Source organism: Trichosurus vulpecula, chromosome 7 (genome assembly GCF_011100635.1).
Source record: "Trichosurus vulpecula isolate mTriVul1 chromosome 7, mTriVul1.pri, whole genome shotgun sequence".
NCBI classification, from domain to species: Eukaryota; Metazoa; Chordata; class Mammalia; order Diprotodontia; family Phalangeridae; genus Trichosurus; species Trichosurus vulpecula.
Window position 1 is genome coordinate 81,277,829 of NC_050579.1, and position 26,294 is coordinate 81,304,122.

General features: G+C 48.2%; 5 protein-coding genes across 8 annotated transcripts; 3 read left to right on the forward strand and 2 right to left on the reverse strand.

Moving 5' to 3' along the window:
• The first annotated feature begins 3,940 nt into the window (after positions 1-3,940).
• On the forward strand, positions 3,941-12,239 carry DEDD (death effector domain containing). Of its 4 annotated transcripts, none has more exons than XM_036768920.1 (5): positions 3,941-4,077; positions 9,315-9,703; positions 9,921-10,028; positions 10,389-10,535; positions 11,075-12,239. In XM_036768920.1, the coding sequence occupies exons 2-5, from the start codon at positions 9,379-9,381 to the stop codon at positions 11,449-11,451; spliced, it is 957 nt and encodes a 318-aa protein (XP_036624815.1). In that variant the 5' UTR covers positions 3,941-4,077; positions 9,315-9,378; the 3' UTR covers positions 11,452-12,239. The 4 variants fall into 4 exon arrangements, with proteins under 4 accessions (XP_036624815.1, XP_036624817.1, XP_036624819.1 ...); XM_036768922.1 differs by lacking the exon at positions 3,941-4,077 and adding an exon at positions 4,313-4,393; XM_036768924.1 differs by lacking the exon at positions 3,941-4,077 and adding an exon at positions 4,484-4,502.
• A 266-nt stretch (positions 12,240-12,505) lies between these two features.
• On the reverse strand, positions 12,506-15,437 carry NIT1 (nitrilase 1). The gene is made up of 7 exons (XM_036768162.1): positions 15,290-15,437; positions 14,780-14,890; positions 14,147-14,401; positions 13,952-14,055; positions 13,492-13,625; positions 13,226-13,351; positions 12,506-13,040 (listed from the first exon to the last, which is right to left on the reverse strand). Coding segments are annotated over exons 1-7 (999 nt in total). The 5' UTR covers positions 15,292-15,437; the 3' UTR covers positions 12,506-12,773.
• Positions 15,438-15,481: 44 nt separating this feature from the next.
• On the forward strand, positions 15,482-19,387 carry PFDN2 (prefoldin subunit 2). The gene is made up of 4 exons (XM_036768163.1): positions 15,482-15,617; positions 18,458-18,546; positions 18,646-18,769; positions 19,090-19,387. Exons 1-4 carry the CDS (start codon positions 15,534-15,536, stop codon positions 19,264-19,266), a joined length of 474 nt encoding a protein of 157 aa, XP_036624058.1. The 5' UTR covers positions 15,482-15,533; the 3' UTR covers positions 19,267-19,387.
• Positions 19,388-19,581: 194 nt separating this feature from the next.
• KLHDC9 (kelch domain containing 9) lies at positions 19,582-21,368 on the reverse strand. The gene is made up of 4 exons (XM_036768647.1): positions 20,860-21,368; positions 20,595-20,754; positions 20,060-20,258; positions 19,582-19,845 (listed from the first exon to the last, which is right to left on the reverse strand). Exons 1-4 carry the CDS (start codon positions 21,366-21,368, stop codon positions 19,679-19,681), a joined length of 1,035 nt encoding a protein of 344 aa, XP_036624542.1. The 3' UTR covers positions 19,582-19,678.
• Positions 21,369-23,309: 1,941 nt separating this feature from the next.
• Positions 23,310-24,302, forward strand: LOC118857569 (zinc finger protein 420-like; the record flags this gene model as incomplete). Its single annotated transcript, XM_036768208.1, has 2 exons — positions 23,310-23,495; positions 23,676-24,302. Coding segments are annotated over exons 1-2 (813 nt in total), but the record flags the coding sequence as incomplete, so codon positions are not given.
• Between the last annotated feature and the right edge of the window lie 1,992 nt (positions 24,303-26,294).

Here is a 26,294-nt window from a genome sequence, read left to right on the forward strand (position 1 = left end):
CATATTTACATACCTACTTGTCAAAACCAACTCAGCTCATGTGGTTCAACTCAGCCTCTACCTCTCCAGATGGGGCCAAACTGTTTATTTGGTCATCAATATCACCACCATACTTTATTACTTTACTGAGATTAGATGTTATTAACCACTCCGAACAGAGGGGATAGAAGCTCAACAAATACAATGTTGCATAGTTCCTCTACCTCAAAAAAATTACAGGATTTCAGAGCTGGAAAGAACTTGAAAAATCCAGTCTAATTCTCTAGTTGTTATAGATTAGGAAACCATGCATAGAGGGATAAAAGGACTGACCCAAACTCACACAGTTAGAGAGGAGTAACTTGAACTAAGGTGACTTTTCTATCAGCAGCTCTAGGGAATATCCTGCCTCCCCCAGGACAAGCAGATGATCACCTGAAATCTCATCACCAGGCAGCAGTTTGTTTTTTTTTGGGGGGGGGGGTGTGCGGTACTCAACACCTCAACTCCCTCAGTCTCTCTCCCCTGATTGGAGGACTGGAGGATGGAGTAATAAACTCTCAAAGCCTTCCTTTATGAAAGGCTCAGAACTTTCAGAACTTTGCAGGTAACTCCATTTTCCATCAACAGCTACTCTGGGGAACATCATGCCCCCAGGCATGATGGTGGTGCCTGGTGGTGCCTCTTCCCTTTCAGCTTCTTTTTGTGTGTAGTCTTCTCCCATTAGATTAAAAGTGAGCAACCTTCTTTTTCTTAATTTGTATTCCCCGTGCTTAGTACAGTGCCCAGCACAAAGTAGGCACTTAAATGTTACTGAATTAAATTGGCCTCCTGCTTGTCACAGGTTCTCCTTTTTAAATAAATGTTATATTGATGCTTTCTTTTTCTGTGTCTGTCATTTCTCAATGAACCCCTCCTTCCTTTCCACCTCCCCTATGCCAAAATGAACTCTCCCAGGTAACAAAGAAATGTAATTAACAAATCAACAGCCCCAGCAGCTGCCAGAACTACAATGGTAGAGGGAGTTTCCTTAAACCAATTAAATCGCTAGGGAAAGGAATACAAGATACATATACAAAACCAAAAAAGGGAAATAATCCCTACACCCAAAAAGATCACAGCTAGGTCCCAATTAGTTCAAATAACAAATTCCTACAAAGTGGTCCCATTTTTTTTTTCAAATTTACACTATGTGAAGTTATAATTATGTTTAAAATATGGTGATTGATTCCAACTGTGGAAATATGCAATGAAAAAATTTTATGGAAGTTTTCTTTAATCTGTTTATTAATATACAGCAAAGAACAAGATAAATATATTTCTTTTTCAGGTTATCTGTTTAACAGCAAAAAAGAATAACATATTTCTGATTTATTATAAAGCAATAAATTATAGCAAGCAAAGCTTTTTAAAAATTACTGAATACTGTACCTAAAGATAAGCCTATATTGTGTGACGAAGATATTGTTGTCACTTAAAACATCAGCATTATAAATTGAACTGTTTTCTCTTTCTTTAAATCTTCATACATATCTACATCTCAGTGAATTTACATGCTTGAATTCACACACAATGAACCAAGTGTAGTCGGATGACCTAGGATAGTATCTAAAATCAGTAATGCTTTAAACATGATATTGCTGTTCTTGCAATAATTTTCAACAGCTGAGCTAAAATAACTTGAAAACTAGTCTTTGAAAACAGCTTTAGTCATCTACGCATTCTTATTTGACCAACAATGGGAAATGGTCAATGATTATAGACTTTGAGAGAGCAAGGCTTTCAAAACTGATCAATAAGTTTGTTGTTCAGTCATTTCAGTCACATCCGACTCTTTGTGACCCCATTTAGAGTTTTCTTGGCAAAGATTCCTTCTCCAGCTCATTATACAAGTGAGGAAACTGAGGCAAACAGGGTTAAGTGACTTGCCCAGGGTTACACAGCTAGTAAGATTCTGAGGCCAGATTTAAACACAGGAAGTTGAGTCTTCCTGATTCCAAGCCCAGCACTCTATCCACTGTGCCACCTCACTGCCTGGATACATAAGAATTGGTTTTAATTTAAAATTCCTCTCTGAATTACTTCCTAATAAAAGTGCTAGTTCTCTGCCACAAAAAGCCCACATTGAGTTTTTTTTTCTTTCTTAGAAATGTAAGTTCTGAAAGACATTCTTTTCCAGAATAAGACTTTCATACATGTTAAAAAGTTGTTGATCAGTGAAACCACATCCTTTGATCATTTTCTCCGAAATATCAGGATATTTCCCTGCCCCATTATTATCTGCACTGGCTGCCTCTCCAGAAAATTCAACATTATATAAGTGAACTTCATTTTAAAGGATGTAGTTTCTTCAATTGCTTCAAATACAGTCATGGGGAAGCTTTCTTTTGTCTGCCAGCTGCTCTGCTAAGGGAAAATGCATGATTGCCCGCATGGATCCACACAACTAAAGGACACTCCAGTTCAATCACTGCCACTATCTATTCTCTAACTGTTGGCAAACCAGGAGAAGCTGATGCAACTTTCTCCTATTTCTTCTGTGTTTTATAACAGTCTGTGCTGTAACTCCAAGCCTTCCAACATCGCGTGCCCTATGTTGAGCTTCTATGGCTATGTTCATGCTGTTCTATTCAGATATTCTAACATGATAACAAGAGTGTGTGAGTGTGTGTGTGTGTGTGTGTGTGTGAGAGAGAGAGAGAGAGAGAGAGAGAGAGAGAGAGAGAGAGAGAGTGTGTGTGTGTGTGTGTGTGTGTGTGTGTGTGTGTGTGTGTGTGTGTAGGCACTGGTGGTGCTTCCCTCTGGAGTGTAGGGGTGATCAAAGAGAACCAGCCTTCTTCAGGGCTGCTCATCCTCTTGTCACCCAGCTCTGTGGCTGGCTCCAAGAAGCTGCAGCACTCTGAGCTGCCCCCCCACCCCCACTCCCAGTAAAACCATCTTGGACCAACAGGGCTAACCCAGGTTGAGGGTAACCAAGGCATCTCAAACCCTTTGGTGGGCTAGGAGGCTGTCTACCCCAAGCATGAAGACTTCCCGGGAGAAATGGGCAGATGAGAACAACTGGTTTCAAGGGCCAAGAAGACAGCTGAAGCAGGGGGAGCTCTCAGAGCTTGGTCTTGCCACTGGACTTCCATAACTCCGGAAGGGTGAGGCTGACGACTTTGTGCGACTCTGCCTCATTCATATCCATTTCACCTGAGAGTCATTACTCTTCAACAAAAAAAAAAGGCCCAACAACATTTGAAGAAACAGAGGAAAACAGGTTAAGTGACTTACCCAAGGTCACAATGCATCTCAGTGTCTGAGGTTGAATGTGAACTCAGGTCCTCCTGATTCCAGGCATAGCACCGCCTCCGAAGAGGGAGAGACAGACGAGAGAGAGAGCGAGAGTGTATGTGGTTTTAACTCTAAACAGTTGTATTTTAAACAATCGAGGGAGACAGGAGTTTATGGTCTTTATCGGACCGGGTGTCCATATTTGGGGTCCTGAACACAACTCACGGAGGAGAAGCCCCCTGCCCTGTTCTTGCTAGTCTTCGAAGCCTAGTCTTTCCCCTTATCCCGGCCCGGCAGCCTCTCGCGCCAGTTCCGCCCTTATCTGCAATGGCTGCCTTTTCCTATTCTCTCCAAGAGCGTTGAAGCCAGCACGAGCCGGGCACAGAAGCTACCTGTTTTTCCTCACTCAACATGGCTGCCCTTCCCCATTCCCTTCTATGGTCTCGAAGCCAAAGCCACCAGGAACGCCCAACATTCCCGACCTGCCCCTACCAAAAATGGCTACCGGCCTCTAGTCTTTTTACTTACTCTGACGCCAGGGCCTCATGGGCACCCGTCACTGCCAGGCCGCCCTCATTCAACATGGCTGCCCATCCCAATTCTTCTTAATGGTGCCGAAGTCGTAGCAACCGCCCAGGTTACAGGCCGCGGTTTCCCGGATGAAGCCACCCCCGCCCGTCTCCGTGCCCTCCCCCTTCCTCACGCCCCCGGCGGCGGCGGCGGCGGTGGCAGCGGCGAGGTCCCGGATGCTGCTCCGCGAGACGGGGCCCGGGAGAGCGGAGCTGATGGACCCAACATGGCGGCGCCGAGTCTGAGCCGAGAGTGAGGCCCGGGAGGGGGAACGGAGAGAGGCGGGGCTGGGAGGCGGTGGGCCCTGGGGGTGGGGAAGGGGAGGTGGCGACTACGGGCCCAACCCGGGGGAGCCGAGGGGAGGGGAGGGGCGGAGACGGGTCAGGACGCCGTGAGGTGAGGTGAGGCGAGGGGACGGGAGGGGGCAACCGTGGGTCCGGGGCGGGGCGGAGACCGGGAAAGAGGCAGGGGAGAAGGCGAAGGGGAAGGGGAGGAGCTGAGCCGAAATAAACGCGAGGGGAGGCCGAAGGGGCATGCGGGGCAGAGGCTGAGGAGTGTGAGGAGCCAGGTCGGGGAAGGGGTGGGGGGTGGGGGGGGCGAGGGCAGAGTTGGTCGTGGGGGAGGGAGTTGACTTCTGCCGGCGTCGGATGGGGAAAGGGCGAGGCTGGAGGAAAAGTGTGAGCTGGAGAGGGGGAGGGGGGAGAGGCCCGGGGCAGGGGCGGGGGGGTGCGGGGGAAACGCGCGACTGCGGGGAGATCCCAGGAAGCTCGAGAGCCGGGGCTCGCCCGACGGGGCAGGGAAGAGTTGGGCAGCGTCGGCCACCTCCGGCCTGGAGGGGGTGGGCGGCTCAGGTACCCCCCGGTACGTGCCCGAGGCTGTTGGGGGATTGCTGAGCACCGGGGGACGAGGTGAACAACTCTTGGACTTTCTCGGGAGCTCCCCACTTTAATGTTCTTGGGCTTATTTTTCCTCGTGGGGTGGGGGGCGAATGGGGAGGTGGGACGCGGAGGCGGAAGAGTACTTTTGTATTTTTTAAGTCAGAAAACAAAAAAAAAGAGCGGAGCAAGGAAACTGTCATTGCCGGGTTGGAGTTTTTTGGTTTTTTTTTTTTTTTTTATGGAAAGGAGGTGGTTGCAGGAAGGGGGAGACCAGGGGGAAAAAACCCCGAAAACAAAACTGGACAGTCATTGTCTAGGACCACAGGGCTCCATCTCCCCCTTTAGTGACGATGCTGTGTCAGGGAGGGAGTAGTCATTTCCCATCTAGAAAATGCGGACTCCCGAGAGCCTAGTGACATTTTGGCATTTGAGTATCGCAGCCCTAAGAGAACACTTGTGCGTGTCATGTAAGGGGCAGAGGTTCTAACAAGAGATATCATGTCCTATATCTCTAACGAGGGGTTGGTTCTCTTACTCCTTGTTAGAGACATACGAAACGGCTGGATCTTCAGCTTTGGCTGTATGTAGCCACTTAATCCACCATATTCCTGGGGGGCGGGGTGTAATGGGAAACTGTCAACATTAGTCTTTCCGTATTTCACAACATAAACAGGGACTGGGGAAGCATGAAAATCTGGGGGTAGATGAAGTGTCATCCTTACATTATTCACTATGTTCAGTTTCCCCAGCAGTCATTGAACTTGTAACCTCTGCCATGTATCTGTCAGGGAGGAGACGGGATTCTTGGGGTTAGGTTTTGTTGAGGGGTAATCACCGTTGGGATGCCTGAAGGCATTTGGCAGGTCAGATTAACCTTGCCTTTCATTCGTCTCTAATTTTAGGGTTTGAGTATTTCAATGAAAAAGTCCTTAGGTTCCTTTCTGTGGTCTCTGGGACAGCATGTGTGGTTGTGACTGTTTCTGGGTTTCTATGTGTTAGAAATTGAGAATAGACTAATGTTTTGTGTTTTGCTGCTGTATTTGAACATAATTGCTAGGGAGAGTGGGGAAGAAAAACTTCTTGCATAGGTGGTCTAACACTGTCACTGATTTTTGCTCCCATTCAGGGAAAAAGGAACAAGGGAATAGTGGTTTTTTAGTCTTAATGAGAAACTTGTTTGGGGTGAACCCAATGCTTCAGATGTTGGGGTAAATGGTACTTTACTTCCTGATTGGTGTATCAGATCTAGGTAACTGAAGATATGTTTGAACCAATCCTAAATCATTCTCAGTCCAGGCAACTCTAAGGTTGTTGTCAATTCATTAGATAGGAGGCACAATGTTCACTCTACGCCAACCCAAAGTATCTGATGGGTCAATCTCCTTGATCCACTCTAGGTAGCACAGAGATTCTTATTGGCACCAGCCCAGCCTTGGGGTGAGAGGAAGATTTTGGGTCTTGGAAACTACTGGATTATTCACCTTCTGCCATTTGACAGTTTGTCATATACTAAGACCCACAGATCCCTTTGACTTTCTCTTTGGAATGGAGCATTCTTTCCTTTTTACATAACTAGGGTCCGAGTCTCATTTATTGTTTCTTTCACCTCACTGATACAGGCATCTGAGTGGCATGGAGGTTGAAAAGGGGACAAATTCTGCTAGCGATGAAGTTGGGCCAACTCCTGGAATCCGTATTGTGAAAGAAGTGGTGGCCTATTTCAAGTGTGATTTAAGTCAGGCTCTCTGGTCTTCCACCATAACCCAATGGACATATTTTTGGGAACCTTGTAACCCCCACCCAGTTCTGCTTCCTGGAGTAAACGAAGAATGAAATCACACTATCCCAGTCTGCAGTGAAGACTAGAATAAAGATTGAAATGAATATGAGGAGGCTTGATCTGTGATCCCAGAACAGGGTTCACACTAAGCCTCTTCAATCTTATCTGGCTAGATTGTAGTGAGACTGACACTTGCTGTTGGCTGAATGGCCATATGATCCTTATCATAAGGCCAGTTAACCTCTCTAGGCCTCAGTTTCCTCCTGTAAAGTGACTTCTAAGGTCTCTTTCAAGTCTAAATCTGTATGATCTTTTGACCTAGGGCTTAGTATGGTTGAGTTATGTCCTGGATTTTGGGGAAATTAGCATCAAAATGCCTTAGGTCTGGAGAATTCAGACCTATCTTAGACTTCTCCCAGATTGTTACTCTCCTGTGGCTGCAGTACTTCTTGGCAGAGAGGTGGGGGAGTTGCAGAAGGGAGACGGTGTTGTATTTGCCGTCTTATGGAAAAATTCAGGATTCAAGCAGGCCATTATGTGAATTGGGGACACTTGGGGGAAGCCTATTCTGATTGATTGGAAGTAAGGAATTTGCCTGTCTAGCTGCCTATCCTCTGACCCTCACAACTAACAGCTGGGCGTAGAGAGTAAGGTGGACTACCCTTAAATGGCTGTGCTTTCTGACCAGCTAGAAGCAAGAAACTGTTCTTGATGTCCCTGTCTTGGGGACAGTTGGAGGTGTGAAATCAAGGTGAAAAAGATCTGGCTTATAGATAGATAGCTCCACTGTGGAGGCCACAGAGAAAAAAATGATGAACTTGAAGTTATGGTACCTAAGTTTGATTCCTAGGCCTGCTATTTCCTATGTATGACTGGGTAAGACTTCTCTAGGCTTATTTGCGTATCTGTAAAAGGAGCTCAGACTAAATGACCTTCCATCCCTATGACCAGCTCTATGACTTTGATTCCCTGTGGCTGTTTGTTTCAGGGGTTCCCCAGGCCCTTGGCATGTTTGGCAGTTGGGGCATTTAAGCTCTCAAATCTTGGTATGGGCCACATTCCTCTCAAAGGTCCTAGTGGAGTACCAAATTCTCTCACTACTGGTTCTTATCCTTCTCTTTTCTAAGAGACCAGTTCCACTATGCCCCTCTTACTTTCTAGACTCCCTGAAACAATAGTAAAGATCAAGCCAAGTCCTGCTAACCGGTATCCTAATCATGGTCTTTCCCCTGAAACCCCTTAGTAAAGCACCTCTGGTAGAAGACTGCCTTATTCGTTAATTCCTTTACCAGTCTTAGGACTTAAATTTGTTAATGTAAAAAATAAGTAGAGTGGTCTGTTGTTTTAGTGAGGAGGCTATTTCTGGGCTTTGCTACAACAGATAAAGCTATTAATGGTGCTGCGTCCAGATCATGAGCAGGGTATTAGTGAAAGGGTTGGTTTGATACTCAGAAACCTGAGTTATGAGTTGGGACATGAATTTCAAGTGTGTTGCTTGGTTTATTGTGGTCTCCTGGATCATGAACTCACAAAAGGAACTTTACTAGAGGAAGTTTGAAAACTTGGGAACTTCCTGTGCTATTCTTCAAGATTGCTTGGTTTAGACCTGCCTGGATAAATTTTTTGAAATTTCCTTTACTTTCTAGTCCATCCATTTATCTGTCTTTTTTATATTGTAAGGTGGCTAGAGACAGAGAGACTAGGTCTTCTTGGCCTTCTGACACTAGGTTTTGCCACCTGATGTCCCTCCTGCTGAGACATCTTTCTCTCAGAAAAAGGCAAGTAAAGCAGTTTTACCTTATAAGTGAATCTCTTGTCCCTGTAATCTCACAGGCAGTGATTGTGACTGGTATCCTAGCCACCTTTGTGCGTACTCCTCGCAAAACTATGATGTAGGTCAAGGGTTCGTGATGTAACCAAGCCTAGAGAAAACACAGTCAATTCTTTGACCTCTAGACCTACACTCAGTCTCCCAACTTGGATTATTTTCACTAGCTGTCTCTCATGCCTGGAATTCTCTCCTTCCTCATCCCTGCCTTCTCACTTCAAGTCCCAGCTAAAATCCGACCTACAAGAAGTCTTTCTCAAGCCCCCTTAATGCTAGTCCATTTGTTGGTTATCTCCAATTTATCCTGTATATATCTTGTTTGTATATGGTTATTACCCTGTTGTCTTTCCCCTTAAAAGCAGAAACTATCTTTGGCCTATCTCTATAGCTTTGCAATGTTTGTTGACTAACTGACCCTAGGACAAATGGGGTTTCAGCCAGGAGAAAGGATGTCTAAGAGAGGTGCAGGGTGCTCATGCTGTCATCAATAACAATTGAGTATAGGTTGTGCTTGAGCTCAGATTCTGTGGTGAACTGTTACCTGAGCGAACTTCCACAATTCAGTTCACTTCTCCAAGCTTCATTTTCCTCATCTCTAAAATGAGATTAGATATGATGACTTTTATGGTTTCTTCCATAACTAAAATTCTGTGACTCATTACATCTGGTGCAGTGGCTGGGAATATCTTAGGTGCTACAGCTAGAACCCAGATTTTTCTTAACTTCTTCATGGTGGGCTGAACTAGTATGAGAAGGGGCATCTCTGTGGTAGGAAATGAATTGGGAGATGGAAAAATCGTCTGGGATGTGGGTGGGGGAATGATTAAGGTGATACTTGACAGCATCTCTTCTAAGAACACAATGCTAAAAATGGGCAGAAAATGCCAGCTTGGGGAAGGTAAACTATTGCCTATCCCTAAATGGATTTCAAAGCTGAAAGGACTTTTCCTGGTAAGGATGGGCACCGAACTCCAATTCATTGATGTTCCCCTTGTTCTTACAGCACAGTGGGGATCGTGGCAAGTGAACAGGGGCTCTGGAGAGCAGTGTGCACCTGAGCCCCCAGCATGGCAGGGCTAAAGCGGCGGGCCAGCCAAGTATGGCCTGAGGAGCGGGGAGAGCAGGAGCATGGGCTGTACAGCCTGCACCGCATGTTTGACATCGTGGGCACCCACCTGACGCACCGAGATGTGCGTGTCCTCTCCTTCCTTTTCGTTGATGTAATTGACGACCATGAGCGTGGCCTCATTCGAAGTGGACGAGATTTCTTGTTAGCGCTGGAGCGCCAGGGCCGATGTGATGAAAGTAACTTTCGACAGGTGCTGCAGCTGCTACGCATCATCACTCGACATGACCTGCTGCCCTATGTCACACTCAAGAGGAGGCGGGCTGGTGAGGGGATTATTGGGGACTGGGAACATGGGGAGGTGAATGAAGTTCATGAGGGACTGGGGAGGAGTGGTACTGCGGTCCCGGGTGTGAGTCTTGCCCTATAAAGCATCTGGATGAGAGTGGCATCTAAAGCCCCTAGTACAGGATTAGATGGGTATGGGTGTATGTCTCCCATCTTTCCCTGAATGACTTACTTTTCTTCTCTCCCCACACACAGTGTGCCCAGACCTTGTAGACAAATACCTGGAGGAAACGTCAGTCCGTTACGTGACCCCCAGAGCCCACAGTAACCCAGAGCCGGGACCTCCCCAAACCCCTAAATCAGGTGAAAAGATGTAGATGTCCTTTAGCTCCTCTAAGTAAGAGGATTCTAGTCTTATTCTATGCCTAACTTCCAAAACCAGGTGAAAGGATATTGACTCTTCCCTCTTCTGGCCCTACACAAAGCTAAGGGGATGCCCCTAAGTGTACTCTCTGCTGTTCTTGTAGGCTGTGTGGATTGTTTTTAAAACATTTGATGACTGTTCTTTTCTTCCCTTCACTGTCACTTTCCACTAATTCTGCCTCTTCCCCTCCTTCCCAAAGAAAGAGTTAAACAACAATCAACTTATTTGCAATCCCGTAAATTGAGAGTGGAATAGATGATTATGGGTCTCTATTTCATTTATTCCCCTTTTCCCGCTAGTGCCTCCCCACTATCCTGTGGTGTGCTGCCCCAATGCTGGCCAACAGATGTGCATCAAACGGCCAACTCGAGGGAGAGCAACACTTGTAAGTCAGCGGAAGCGCCGGAAGTCCGTGACACCAGACCCCAAGGAGAAACAGACCTGCGGTAAGGGAGGCTATGGTACAGCCCTGTCAGGGAGCTGGTGGGAGTGAAGTTACTCTCCAACAGGCAGACCATACTTTTTTTTCCTGTTGGATGGGGGCATTGAAAGGGATTGAAACACTGCCCTTTTGTCTTGTTGTCCTTTTAGAATGATTCTGAAGTAGGCTCTCCCTGCTAAGTCTCTTCCTGTCCAAGGTGGAGAAAAGAGTTAAAGTAATTTGTGCAATGAGGCTGTCTGTTTCATATGGAAAAAGTTCACCCTCACATCCCCAAATGAAGTTTGATTTGGCAGTGATACGATCTTACTATGCCTCGTTACTAAGAACTCTTTCTCTTCACTGCCTTTTCCTCTTGGCCCAAGCATGGGCTCAAACAAATTCAGAGGTATATAAGGGAATTCCCAAGATGGGATATGTGTAGAAAAGCCATGGGGGAACTCTGCCCTGGAGAAGGGTAACTACTACCTTACTGTAGTGCCTTGGTCTTCCACCCATCACTCTTCTAACGGTACGGCCTAAGCACTAACCTTTTCTTTCCTGTAGACATCAGGCTTCGGGTGAGGGCTGAGTACTGCCAGCATGAGACAGCTCTGCAGGGCAACGTCTTCTCAAATAAGCAGGACCCACTTGAACGCCAGTTTGAGCGTTTCAACCAGGCCAATACCATCCTCAAATCTCGGGACCTGGGTTCCATCATCTGTGACATCAAGTTCTCTGAGCTCACCTACCTCGATGCCTTTTGGCGCGACTACATCAATGGCTCCCTCCTGGAGGCGCTCAAAGGTGTCTTCATCACAGACTCACTTAAACAGGCTGTGGGCCATGAGGCTATCAAGCTGCTGGTGAATGTGGATGAGGAGGACTATGAGCTGGGCCGACAGAAACTCCTGAGGAACTTGATGTTGCAGGCACTGCCCTGACCCTCCTCTCACCTTTCACAAATCTGGGGCCTCAGCTCGGCGCCCATCTCTGGAGTTCACACACTGTTTGGGGTTTTCTCCACACCCCTCCTGTCACCTTCGCTCCCCCTCCCCTTCTTTTTTAAAGGAAAAGACAAAAAAGTGGAAGTGGTGTGTCTCCCCATCCCCTCCCCCACCCAGACTTCCACAAGCCTGGGAGTCCAGCCTGGGCAAGGAAGGAAGAAGCAGTCTTGTCTCAGTGCTCTGTGGAACCGCTGCTGAAGTTGTTTGGGGGGTCAATAGGCGGCTCTCTCAATCGCCCTCAGGCTTCACGAGGGCTTGTTTTGTTTTGTTTTGTCTGAGGAAACCAAAGGGCTGTGGTGTGGGAGCTTGCTGGAGAGGTAAGAGTCAGGGTTGTATCGTGGGGATTTATTACCACATGCCCTCCACCCTGCTGAGATTGTAAGTAACAAGTTGAACAACACACGTAAAGGTATGGCCTCCTCACTTGCTCACTCCTGGCCCCTGGTGCTTCCCTCCCTCTCCCCCCCATCTCCCAGGGACAGAGATTAGGAGCTCTTTTCCTAGTCTGGGTCCTTCATTTACCCTCTGTTAGCTCCTTTTCTAGGAAGCAGTGAGAAGGGAGGACTGGGGCAGCCCAAGAACCCCTTGCCTGTGCACAAGTGCCTGTGTGTGTGTGTGTGCAGGATGGGGGGAAGGGTTGCTGGGAGCACACACTCCCTAAGAAAGGGGTGTGTGGCATTTTTTCCTTCCATGTTCAAGTGAAAATAAATGTATCCTGCAGCCCATTCCCATCTCTTTTGTCGTCTGGCTTGGGGTGGACTTGGAGCTGGGATGTCCTCTTGAGCCTTGTGGATCTCAGTACAGCCTTTCTCTTCCTGACCTTCAGTGCTTGAATAGCCCCAGTTCCCTCTTAATCTTAAGGATTGGGCTGGGACAAAAACTAACTTAGGCGCTCGTTTTGAGGAGTTAACAAATGGGCCCTGCTTGTTACTACTGTCCAGTATGTTTGATGCTACACTGTTTCCCCTACCCGCAAAGGAGATGTCGAGACTTGGACTTCATGACTGTATTTTTTTCAATGTCAGTACTGCTTAGACCTCAGTGTAGCTTTAGTTTTCATAAAATTGTGATTTAAGAGCCCATCTATGTATAACTAAAATCTGAGCCCAAAAAAGCATATTTTTGGGATTTACAACAGGTTGAACCTGTATTCCACGAAGGAAAGGGAGTAGAGGCTCTTCAGTGGCTTGGGGTCCTGCCTCCAAGCCACAGATCATCCTCACTGGCCCAGAATAGGACCCCAGTTCAGTCAGCAGGTGTCAAGGATCTGGGCGACCCAAGTTGCCATACAGGTCAGGCCTTCGGTGCTGGGCCACAGGCATTTGCTCTCGTACTTGGCGCAAGTAGGCCAGGTCAATATGGGCAAGGCAGAGGCCTGGCCCCTCAGAACAGCGTGCTACTACAACTCCCCAGGGGTCCACCACCATGCTGTGTCCATAACTCCCTCTTTTTTCGTGGTGCTGTCCCCACTGTGCTGCTGCAACTACATAACACTGTGTCTCGATGGCCCGAGCCCGGAGCAGCACCTGGGGAGAGAATGAAGGTGGATGAAATCAATTTCATCATAAGGAGGGGAGAAGTAGGAAGAAGAGCAGTGACATTTGGAAGCAAGTATTCCCCCACTCAGTTCCGAGAGACAGTCATGGGGAACCAGTAAAGAAATACAGCATTTCTTTCTACTTGGATATGTAGGATATTGGTAGGTCCTCACCTCCCAGTGGGCTGGTCCTGTGACTGAGCCAAAGGCTGAAGGGTAGGTGAGAATTTCAGCCCCATCCTGGGCCAGTGCAAGGGAAAGCTCTGGAAAACGCAGGTCATAGCAGATGGCCAGGCCTACCTGAGATGAAGAGAAGTAGAATATTTAGCTTCTCTGCTGTACTGGCTACTCTTCATACCATTTCACTGTCATTTTGCCCCCTCCAACATATTCCCATTCCTTTTCCCCACTTTAACCTCCTCCCTTCCCTCCCTGCCAACCTTGCCAGCCGGTGTACTGACAGGTGACCCAAGAGTGGGCCCAGGTACAGTAGAGGTGCTCTCACACATGGATCCCTGTCCTGGAAGCTTCACATCACAGAGGTGTGTCTTCCTATATGTGGCCACAATAGACCCTTGGGAGTAGAAGAGGAATACTCTGCTGATGATTTCATATTCCCTCTGTTGCCCCCAGAGAGAGAACTACTTGTGGTTAGGAACCAGAGGCACAGATGTTATGTCCACCGAGTGTGGGGGGTGGGGGGAGGTGGGGGGAGGTGGGGGCCGAGAGAAGGAGCAGAGGAAATTCACTGGTGAACGGCCTAGAGGGCTCAGTAAATTGTCTCCAAGGTCTCTGGGCAAGGAAAGTGGAGGGAGTGAAGTTGGAGGCTGAAAACAAGATTCTAGGAATGCAACTCAAAAGAGCAGGAGAGGGCTAAGAGAGAGGGAGTTAGGGACTTACCCTTGCTGTCCAGGAGCACATGACAATTATAGATGCGCTGAGTCTGCTCCCAGTCTTGGCCACGTTCGTGAAAACCACCCAGAGATAGCCAGAGTCCACATTCCCTGTGGAGAAAGCAACAGAGACCACCCTTCTCGGAACCCAGCCAGCTGAGCCTACTAACCCTCAGTTTTCCTTCTTTGCTGCCTTCCATACCTGGCAAGTTGGGCATACCGATTTACAAGATCCCCCCCCAATGGCTCAGACAGCCGAAGGGTCTCTGCTGGGTCACGAGCAATGAAGTCGAAGGCCTCGGGCAGGAAGGCCAGGCAGGCACCCAACTTGGCAGCCTCCTGAATCAAACCCGAACAGGCTGCAAAGGTCTGTTCCTTATCTGGTGTTGATGTCACCTGGCACACTGCTACCAGGGGCAAACCTCGTGCAGAAGAAGGGACAGCCATGGTCCCAGACCTGTGAAGAACAGAAGATTCGGACATCCACAAAGGGAGAAAATGAGAGCTCGGAAGAGAATTAGGCGTCTTCTGTATACACAATCCTGACCCCTTGACTTTGGTCTCTGACTCAGCGGGAAAACCAGCAGACACATTGGACTAGGGCTCAACGAGAGTTCCAGTTCTTGTTCTGACAGTATCCTTAAGTGACCTTAAGCAAGTCACTCATCCTTTCGGGGCCTCGGCTGATGGTAGAGTGTGTGGGGCTCTTGGTTAATTACGTGCTTTGTAAACTATGAAAAGCTATATATGCAGATAAAGAGACTAGCCGCTATTCTTGATATACCTTCCCTTGCCCCGGCCCCCACGGCGATTAGAAGCTAGGAGTGGGCTTTACCTGCCGTGCCCGGTGCCCGCTAGGTCACCGCCTTGGGAGAGAGCAGGAAGCCTCGATGCAGAGCGCAGCAGGAACGGGAACGTTCTTCGCAGCCAGAGGCTGGGGCTCAGCCTAGGGAAGATAAGGGTTCAAGGCCACTCTCGCCCCTCTCCTGCTCTAGAATGCTGGGACTGCGAGCTGCCCCGACCTCCGGCCCCTCCGCAGGCTGCCCTGCCCCTGCTAAGCCCCGGCGTGGGCGGGACACGGCTCGCCGCCGCCCGCTTTCGGCCTTCTCTTCGGAGGGCGCAGGTCACTTACTGACCTACGACTAGTCTCCTCTCGCTCCAGACGCCGGGAATCCCTAAGGGCAAGAAAACCATCCCCGCCGCGTTCCACGTCTGCACTCGGACACCGGCCCCTGGCCCGGACACGCGCTGCCCCTGCCCCAGCTCGACCTTCCCCTCCTCCCACGTCCCTCCCGGGGAGGGGCCTTCTGGTACAAGCAGAGGAAGCCCCAGAGTGGGATCCTACATGGAGCCGGAGCCTTGGGGAGGGCTGTCCGCAGCTCCGTCTCTCGCCTCCCGCCCAAAGGTCTTGAAGCTTTGAGGCCATAGGGCACGCGGAAGTGTCAGCCCCCCCAACGGAAGTGCCCCTAACCAAGATGGCACTCGAGGCACCAGGATCCGGAGGAGGCTGGGATTGAGTCGTCCGGATGTGACGCACAAGGAGGCGAGCATTGGGCTTCTAGGACCCTACACCTAGCGGGCGGGTAAAGATGGCGGAGAGCAGCAACCGGGCTAACAAGAGTAGCGGCAGCGGCGCCGGCAGCTCAGGCAAGGGGGCGGTGTCGGCGGAGCAGGTGAGCTTAGCCTCCCGCATGGCCACCCCGGCTCCCGTTAGGGGCCGTGGGGGCGGGGCCCATAGCACGTGCTGTGCACTGCGCCGCAGCCCGTGCCCTCCGGGCCACTGACTGGGGCAAGACTGGAGCCCGGGCTGCGGAGGCAGAGGGCTGGCGTGCGTGCAGGGGGCGCGCTGGGAAACGGGGTGGGGGGTGTCTGTGTTCAAGGTGAGTTTTGACAGGAAGGTGGGCTCGGCGAAGGAGCCCCTCGTGACGGGAGCGTGGGACAGCAGCCCCCAGCCCCATCTGTGGCTAGGAGCCCTGAAGAGGCCGATCCCCGGTGTCTCCCCAGTTCCCAGTGACTCTGGGAAAGGACCCAAGGCTGCCTGGAGAGGACCAGGCCCTTCCCTGTGAAAGAGCCATCTGAGGCCTGAAATCCACAAGTCTGGGGAAGTTCCGTGGTCTTGGAGGGCGCGGACAGATGCCCCAAACCTGGCCTTTAGCTTGTTGGGGGAGATTTCGCAGCGTCCGCGCTGGGGGCTTGGACAGTTGGTGCTCAGGCAGAGCTTAGCGTTAGCTGGAGCTCTGAGGTCCACCCTCCTGTAGTGGTGCCGGGAAGTGTCTTAAGGGATTACCTGTGAGATAGCCGGGGCTACACCCAAACGCCCAAGGGGTGGAGAGAATTGTGTTCAAAACATCTGCTATTTAGTGATTGAGGAATTGTACCTTACTTGATCACAAGCGTCTTAGAACACTCATTGTAATAATTTGTGACCTGCACTTTAAGAGAATCTTTATTCTTTTCCTTTTTAAAAAAAGTTTACAAGCAAATCTTCTTAAACACTAGTATGACCATGTCAGTCAAATTCTCTACTCAGTAAAGTCCATTGGCTTCCTTTAGTATCAAATATAAACTTGTCTTTGGATTTTAAAGCCCTGTGAAACTTGGCCCCCTCCTGCTTTTCTGTTCTTGTTACACTTTACTCCATATAGTCTAGGTTTCTGGGACATGAGCCCTCTTGTTGGCTTCTTACACATGGCAGTCTGTCTCCTGCCCCTCACTTGGGATGCTCCACCTCATCATCTCTACTTCCTAACTTTCCAGGCTTCCTTCAAGACTCAGCTTAAATCCCACCTTCTGCTAGCCTTTCCCTGCCTCACCGCCCCCCACCCCTTCTGAGATTAACTTCCATTTCCCCTGTATGTATACATGTTTTACGTATATACTCATTTGTATCTGGTCATCTTTGGCCATGCCAGAAAACACGAGAACCGTACGGTGTAAGGGAGAGGGAAATAGAGAGTTATATATACGCATTTGGATCGGGAAAGCCTGGGAGCAGAGCTTAGCATTCCCATGAGAATTAGTGTTGGGTTATTTTGTTTCTTAAAAAATTTGCAGCTAAGATTTTGGGTAGCTGCTAATAAGTATCAGGAATGGCTGAAATTCTCTAACAAATTTAAATGGATTCACTTTGGTGTGACATCTGATTAAAAATTCACCTTTAACCTAGAATCATCTCTGGTCTCTAGCTAACAAGAGTAATTTTGTTTTTTAAATATCTAACTCCATTTAGTTGTTTTAACCTCAGGGTTCGGGGATTGATTTTATTTCACAAAGTAATGCATTTTGAGCGTGTGTTCAGAAAATATTATCTTTTCAGGTGAGTCTTCTAAGTAGGTTCCATCATTTGTGTTCACACAGGAGTCTCTTGGATGTTGCTGGAGTCCAAGCTGATCGATCAGTCAGTATTTGTCAAGCATCTACTATGTGTCAGGCACTGTGCTAGATGGTAGAGATTCAACAAAATTCTAACAATTCAGACTTACATTCTAACAAGTTGGCAGCATACACCTGTATATGTTGTTATAAGAAACCTGAAGGAGGGAAGGTACTAGGAATTAGGGGCATCAGGAAAGGCTCTTACGCAGTAGGTGATGCTCTAGTTTAACCTTGAAGTAAACTATGGATTGCAAAAGTGAGGAGTGAGGAGTGTGTGTTCCAGGCATGGGAGACAGCCCGTGCAAAGACGTGGAGATAGGAAACAGTATGATGTGTGATGACAACCAAGAAGGCCATTTTGGCTGGATCATAGAGTATATGGAGGGAAACGATGTACAGTAAGGCTGGAAAGGTTGGATGGGGCTAGATTATGAAGGGCTAAAAGGAGGCATATTTATATGGAAGCATCGGAGTTCATTGAATGAGGGTAGGAGGGTGCCACATTTGAGCTTTAGAAAATCTTTGTGGCAGCTGTGTAAAGGATGAATTGGAATGTTGAGAGACTGGAAGTAGAGTGACCAACTAGGTCATTTTATTGAGCAGCACAAGCCACCGGAGGATTTTAAATGAGACAAAGCAAATACTGATACTGTTGCATGCATGAGTGAAGCACCAGAAGTAAGGAATTATAGGGCTAAGATGGTAACTATGTTCCATTATCGGGATGTGAGAACAGAGAAGGAAGGGGGTCTTGCTAAGAAAGACTGTAAGGAAGAGTAGAAGATTTGGCACTGAATTAACATTATTAGGTCAGGTTTGGGCTAATTTTTCTCTTCTGGTTTATACTCTAAGCCCTAGGTAGTAGGCACAGAGACCACAAGCCCAGGGAACAGCTACATGTGGGGAGACTATCTGTACTTGCTCTCCTAACATGTACCAGGTTAAATACTCGTCCTGGCCATTAGCCTGTATTTTGTCTTCCCTCAAGGGAAGACCACTTCAGACAGGGATAAACAAGGCCAAATTGGGACCCCTGATTTGTACGCTTTTCTCAGCATGTAGACTACCACCTAAGGAGCCTGCTCTCTTGCCATCTCCATAGGGTTTTCTCCCTCACTTCAGCTGTCTTCTCCTCTAGGTGGTTGCTGGCTTCAACCGCCTTCGGCAGGAACAGAGAGGCCTGGCATCCAAAGCAGCTGAGCTGGAAATGGAGTTGAATGAGCACAGGTGAGAGGTCTGGGGGAAGAAATAAGGAAGAGTTGGGGTGAGGGGGAATCTATGCTGTGTTGGGGCTGTACCCTCAGACCCTTCTCCTTCCGACCCTAGCCTAGTGATAGATACGCTGAGAGAAGTGGACCCAACCCGGAAGTGCTATCGAATGGTTGGGGGGGTTCTGGTGGAGCGAACTGTCAAAGAGGTGCTACCTGCCTTGGAGGGTAACAAGGAGCAGGTAAGAAGGGAAAGGAGGGGAGGAGGCTAGGCACTTAAAGTGAGATCACTGAGTAGGAAGGACATCTGGTCCAAGCTAGTGTCAGTGTCTTTTGTGTTAGGCCCATTCTTTTTATGGGCTTTGCCACCAGGCTGGGCTGTGGGAGGGAGCAGGGCAACAATGGTCTTATTTCTTTTTCCGAACTCATCAGTTGGGCCTCCTAATCTTGGTTAGAGGTGGCCAATGAGGTGACATTTCTCTTTTACTTCCCTTATGAACAGCATATTACCAGGTAGGAAGAGTATCAGTATTCTAATTTAACACTAATTCTTACCTACCAGATTCAAAAGATCATTGAGACACTGACCCAGCAGCTTCAAGCAAAGGGAAGGGAGTTGAATGACTTCAGGGAGAAACATAATATTCGGCTAATGGGTGAGGATGAGAAGCCAGCAGCCAAGGACAATGGGGAGGGGTCTGGGGCCAAGGCCAGTTCAGCTGGTGTGCTGGTCTCCTAAAAATCAAGACCTCTGTCACATTTTTCTCCCATGCCTCTTAAACATACCCTGTATTATTATTTTTCTTTGTTGCTGCTCTTGTAATATTTTTGTTAAATAAATGGTTTGGTCTCAATGCCCAGTTCTGTTCTGAGGCTTTCTCCTGTGTTATTGATAAAAACTGAGAAGAGGGACCAAGTCAAGACTCATTCAGTTGAATTATACAGATAGCTAGTGGCTCTTATGATAGGCTAAAAACTCAGAATGTCATCATTAGGACTTTCAATGTTCTTTCCCCACCCCACCACACCCCCAGAAAAGATGGAGAGATTCATTGTCTGACTTCTAGATTGGCATTTAATGAGCAACTGCATAGGTCTGCTAGAATAATGCTTTGTGTGTTTGGATGAACTGCAGAAGCAATTTCCCTGGCTCAGAAAGATAGTTCCAGTGTATAAACATCTGGACTAGCTGTCCTGCCATCCTCACCAAAGCCTCCAACTAGATAGAGCTGGTCATTCCAGAGGCAGGTTCGATGGCCTACCCGTTTCATGCTTCGATCTGCACATGGAAAGTGGAACCATCGCTGGGTCGATTTGCCTGTGATGGGGGGAAACACTTTAGAATATAGATTTGGAAAAATTACCTTATTAAGATCTGTCCACTCCCTTCCCCTTGGCCATTTCCTGTATTTGGTAATCCACTGTTGGTTGACTTAAACGTGCTAATTTCCCCAACCTGACTCTTAACCATCCTCTCTTTGTACTCCCCACCCCCCCATCCCAATTTCTCCCAACTATGAGGAAGCTCTCACGACTATCATAGATGTAGAGGTCATTGCAGACTGTGTCCCGAGCTCTGGTCAGAGTTTCTCCACCAAACAGCACAGCAAAGGGCCCCACCACGGAGCAGGAATGGTGCCGAAGTCCCCGGGGCCCCTCCAGGGACCCCTGCTCACTGCTCACTAGCTGAGAGAGCTGTTCTGTCAGCCGAGAGGCAACAACCGGCTCTTCCTGGGTGGGGTGCCAGAGAAATGGGAAGGGATGGGAGATACATTGTATCGTAGGTAAGAGCTGGCCTGGAAGCCATCTCTGACAGGCAAGTCCCTCATCTCTCAGCGGCTTTGCAGACCCCTGAGGGATCCCCTGCATACATTCGGGTGGTCTGTTGATCGTGGATGAGGATAAAAATTACCCCTTATTTCAGCATAACTGGTTTCCTTTGTAATCGCACGTTATTCTGCATGTTTGGAACCAGTCTTGGGAGGCAGGGTTCACAGGCTTCAGCCGGCCTGCCAAAGGGTTCCCTGACCCCCAAGTGCTTGGGAAGCCCTCTCCCGGATCACTCACCTGGATCTGCCCCGGTCCCCAGCGCCCCGCCACTTCGGGCTCGGGGGAGTTGCAGCCTCCGAAGAGTAGGAGCTGGTGGCCGGGGTGCGGGCCGCCGGTGCGGAGCAGCGCGGCGCAGTGGCCGGAGCGTGAGGCCGTGTGGCTGCCCTCTTCGCGGTAGCTGCGGGGATGGATAGCTCAGGCCGGGCCCGGGCCGGGGAGGGAACCAAAGGGGCTCGGCCTGCCCGCGCGTGCCCGTGGGCGGCTTCCCGCGGGGGCTCCCTACCTGTAGGTGCGCGCGGGGGGGTCCACGCGCAGGGTGTAGACGCTCCCGTAGCGGCGCTGGGTGCGGGTGCCGCCCTCGCGGCCGGCCACGCGCAGCTCGCGGTCCGACAGGCGGGTGCAGGTGTGGCTGCTGAGCCCGGCCGGGGCAGAGCTGTCCCGGGCTGCGGACCACGCCTCCCAGGCCCCGCGCTCCGCATCCAGGGCCGCCACGGCCGCCACGCGCCGGGACCCGTCCCAGCCACCCACCACGCAGAGCCAGCGACCGCCCACGGACACCGCGTCATGATGGCTGCGCCTGGGCCCCCCGGGACCGCCAACCCGCTGGGCCTGGCCCGCTGCGGGGTCAAAGGTCACCGCGTCCCCTAGGGGCTCTCGCGCGCCCCCACACGACAGGCCCCCAACAACATAGAACCGATCCCGCAGTACAGTGCACGAGTGGAACGCCCGCGCCAGAAGCGGGTCACGCGCCACAGACCGCCAGACCCAAGCAGGGCGCCGGGCCGCAGCCATGGAGGGGGAGGGGGCGGTCCCAGGGCCAGGAGGTGCTTCTGCCCCTCCTCGCCTCTCACCCGCCTAGTACGCCCTCCGCCCGCCTCCAGGCTCGCGGGAGCCCCGCCCTAAACCTTACCCAACCCCTCCCCCCCCACCCTGAGGCGAGTTCTCCCCCACCTCGAAGCCCCGCCTTTCCCAGTGTTGCCCTGGTAACGACGGCTGTTGGCAACTGCGTGGCCGGAAAGGCTTGGTTACCATAGCGACGGGATGCACATACAAGCTCTGTTACCACTGTAGCGACCAGGTGTCCAGTAAGGTGTCGGTAACTATGGCAACTGGGGGGGCGGTAGGGAGTGCCCCAACGAGGACTAATTGGGAGCTTCAGGGCCCGGGTAGGTAAGGTCGAGTGGGGTGGAAAGAAGGAGCGAGGAACCCCGCTGTGCTCTACCAGTGCCATGAATCAGGTCGAGGTGGATAGGTAGGGGACTGGAACAGTGTCTCCCTGCCAGGCAGCTGGGAACTGCGATTCTTTCTTTATGACTTCTGAGGTCCTAGGCTGTACCCAGGTCTTAGGGATGTGATAAGTACTGGAGATTTGGAGACCTAGTTTCAAATCCTAGCTCTGCCACTAGCCTCCTAATAAATCACCCCAACTCAGGGAGATTCCTCCATTCCTATGCCTCCAGCTTAGCACAGTGCATTGTACATGGCATTCATTCACTCATTTATTCATTCCTTTCGGATAAAATGAGAGTATTGGAATAGATAGGTGTTTCTCAGATAGATAGGTGACACTCTTTAGCTTGAAATACTGACAACTAAAAAAATGTTAGTTTGAGTATCTGGAAGCAAGGACCCCCCCCCTCCAAGTATTTTGAAGCAAAATACCAAGAAATTGTTATATATAATAAATATTTCTATTATATATTCTCTTAAAAATCCAGAAGGCTGGGGCAGCTAGGTGGGTGCAGTGAGTAGAGCACTGGCCCTGGAGTCAGGAGGACCCGAGTTGAAATGTGGTCTCAGACACTTGACACTTACTAGCTGTGTGACCCTGGGCAAGTCACTTAACCTCAATTGCCCTGCCTTCCTCCCTCCAAAAAAGAAAAATCCAGAAGGCTAATATGTTTATATGATGCTTCAGTATTTAAGTAGACCTCTTATCCGTTGATACAGCTCACAATTTATCCATTTCTTCTCTTTCTGTTTAGTTCTTGGCCATGTTTTCTTATATTTCCTCCACAGAAAAGAATTCTCCCAAAATGCTGGGAGTCTTCTAGGCCTTTCTACATTTAAAAACGTTTTATTGTTATGCTTTTATTATAACACCACTGTCATTTCCAAATAATTTCCCCATTACCCCCAATAGAATTCTACCTTTGTAACAAATAAGTACACTTAAGCAAAACAAACCAACAAATTGCCCATATTGAAAATGAATGGGTGGGAAGCAGGAAGTCTTTGAACTGAGACTGCTCTGCCTTCCCTGGAGCTCAAAATCTCTCCTTTTCCCCTTTGACTTGAGTTGTCTCTGCCTTCCCTGAAGCTGAGACCTCTCTACTTTCCCTACAGCTGAGATGTCTCTGCCTTTCCCTGGACCTGAGATCGCTCTGCTTTCCTTTGGACCTAAGATCTGCTCTGCTTTTCTTTGGACCTGAAATCGCTCTGCCTTCTGGAAGCTGGCTCTGTGTATGCAGGTCCCAGAATTTTTGCCACCTGGCCAACCTATTCCACAAAGGAAAGAATATCCCTGGGGGGCACAGATGTGGCCTGCCTGTAAAAGGTTCTGAGCGTGAATCCCCCATGGATTAGCAAGATTACATGTCAATATTCCAGCTGAGATCTTTTTACCTTCCCTGGGACCTGAGATCACCTGCCTTCCCTGGGACCTGAGATAGTTCTGTCTTCCAGAAGCCAGCTCTGTGCATGCAGTCCCCAGGGAGCCTGGATTCAGAAGGAATGGCCCCTGGGAGTAGTCGAGCCCCAGCCCAGGAGACAGTGACATTCAAGGATGTGGCTGTGGACTTCACCCAGGAAGAATGGGGCCTCTTGGACCAATCTCAGAAGGAGTTATACAAGGAAGTCATGCTGGAGAATGCCTGGAACCTGCTCTCCCTGGGACTTCCTGTTCCCAGAGAAGATGTTGTGATCTCTTATTTTGAGCAAAGGGAAGCACCATGGCTACTGGAACAAGAAGGCCTGAGGAGCTGCTGTCCAGAAGGAGAGACCAGACATGAAATGAAAGAGACTACTGCTATACATCAGAGAATCCACACTGGAGAGAAACCTTATGAATGTAATCAATGTGGAAAGGGTTTTACACAGAAGGGAAGTCTTACCGTACATAAGAGAACCCACATTGAAGGGAAACCTTATGAATGTAATCAGTGTGGAAAGTCTTTTACACGGAGGACTCTTCTTACTGAACATCAGAGAATACATACTGGAGAGAAACCTTATGAATGTAATCAGTGTGGAAAGGCTTTTACACGAAGGACTCATCTTACTGAACATCAGAGAATCCATACTGGAGAGAAACCTTATGAATGTAATCAGTGTGGAAAGGCTTTTACACGGAGGACTTATCTTACTGAACATCAGAGAATCCACACTGGAGAGAAACCTTATGAATGTAATCGATGTGGAAAGGCTTTCAGGCAGAGGACGGGTCTTACTGAACATCAGAGAATCCACACTGGAGAGAAACCTTATAAATGTAATCAGTGTGGAAAGGCTTTCAGAGACAGCTCCTATCTTGCTAAACATCAGAGAATCCACACTGGAGAGAAACCTTATGTATGTAATCAGTGTGGAAAGGCTTTCAGAGGTAGCTCTAGTCTTGCTTTTCATAAAAGAATTCACACTGGAGAAAAACCTTATCAATGTAATCACTGTGGAAAATCTTTCCTACAGAGGGCCAGTCTTGCTGAACATCAGAAAATCCACACTGGAGAGAAACCTTATAAATGTAATCTATGTGGAAAGACTTTTACACAGAAGTACAATCTTAGTGTACATCAAAGAATCCACACTGGAGAGAAGACTTATTAATGTCATCCGTGTGGAAAGGCTTTCAGAGGTAGCTCCATTCTTGCTAAACATCAGATACTGCACACTAGAAAGACCTCATAAGTGTAATCAGGTACAGAAACACTTTCAGATTCAGGTGTGTTCTTACTGTACAGAGAATCCACACTGGAGAAAAACCTTATAAATGTAATCAGTGTGGAAAAGAAATCACAGAAGATTCATCTTGATGAACATCAGAGAATCCACACTGGGGAGAAACCTTTTGAATAATCAGGGTGAAAATCTTTCCTACAGAGGACCAGTCTTGCTTTACATAAGTGAATTGACACTGGAGAGAAACCTTATGAACGTAATCAATTGGAAAAGGCATTCAGAGATAGCTCCATGAAGTATTGGCTAAACATTAAAGAATCCACACTGGAGAGAATGCAAATCAATGTGGTGAAACCTTCAGGCAAAAATCAGCCCTCCTTTCATACCAGAGAATTCATATAAGATATAGATCTTATCACTGACATCATTGAGGAAAGGCATTAAAATGGAGCACAGAGCTTCTTAGCAGAAAATTCTGGGTAGAAGGCATTTATGGACTCAATATGAGAAAGGCCTTCAGCCAGAGATTCTCTCTCATCCTCTTATCAGAGAATTCACACTAGGAGGAGACCTTATGAATGTGCTGATGAAGGTTAAATTTTGTGTATGGTTGAACAGAATGGTAAAATAAGGGCAAATAATTCATGCCATACCACTAAGTTGCAAAACCAAAAAAGGAGGAAATAGGCTCATAAACTAGACTAAAAGAAAGCAGACATCTGGATGTTCTCAAAAACAGAGTAACTTTAGGAAAAGGAAATGGACTTGCATAATATTATGGGAACTGGGGAACAGTGTTTGGTGAAGGGAAGAAATCTGAGGTGTTTGATCGAGGGTATAAAAACTGGGGCAATTTGGGGGGATTTTGTGTTCTCCTACAGGCATCCTACATGTATGTATCAGCCTACTTGCAGGCTATTCCATCTGACAATCAAGAAACTTCTCATTTACGTGAAAAAGAAAAATGAATGAATCATTCTGCACTTAAAAGTCCACTACATCTCTGCCAAGAGACAGCAATCATGTTTTATCATCAGTACGATGAAGTTACAGTTTGTCGTGTCACCACTCAGAGCTCTGGTTTTTAATTTTTAACTTTGTTTTTGTTATGAATTTAGAAACATCAGCCAAAATGAATGTTTCCATATACAAAAAAACAGAGAAAGAGACTTGTATATGAAATAATTAATCTCTCACATAACTGCTTGGGTTTTTGACGTATATATTAAATTTAACACGGTAGGTTCATCACAGTCCTGCTTGTCTGTATCCCCTTCCAAACTTCCCTGTTTTCTTCTGTGTATTTTTAAATATTTCATGAAAGCTCTTTTCTTGCTTTCCTTTTTTTTTTTTCTTTTTGCATCACCATCACTACCCTTCTATTACTACCCAGCAAATAAATTTGTTTGATTATAACAAATAAATGTGATGAAGCAAAACAAATTCACACATTGGGAACATCTGAAAATGTGTGACTCATTCTGAACCTAAGGAAATGGGTTTCATCATTGGTCTTCTAAAGTTGTGATTGGTTATTGCACTGATAAGGGTTGTTTTCCTTTACAACACACAGTGTCATGAATTGTCCTTCTGGTTCTGCTCATTTTGCTCTGTATCAATTCATCATACAGGCTACCTAGGTTGTCCTGAGTCTGTCCCTTTATATCTTATGGCACAATATTATTCCAGTACATTCATATGCTACACTTTGTTTAGCCAGTCCCAACTGGTGAATACTCATTTGGTTTCCAGTTCTTTGCTACAAAAGAAAGTTTTGCTATAAAAGTTTTGCTATATAGGTCCTTTCTGGGCCAAGCCTAT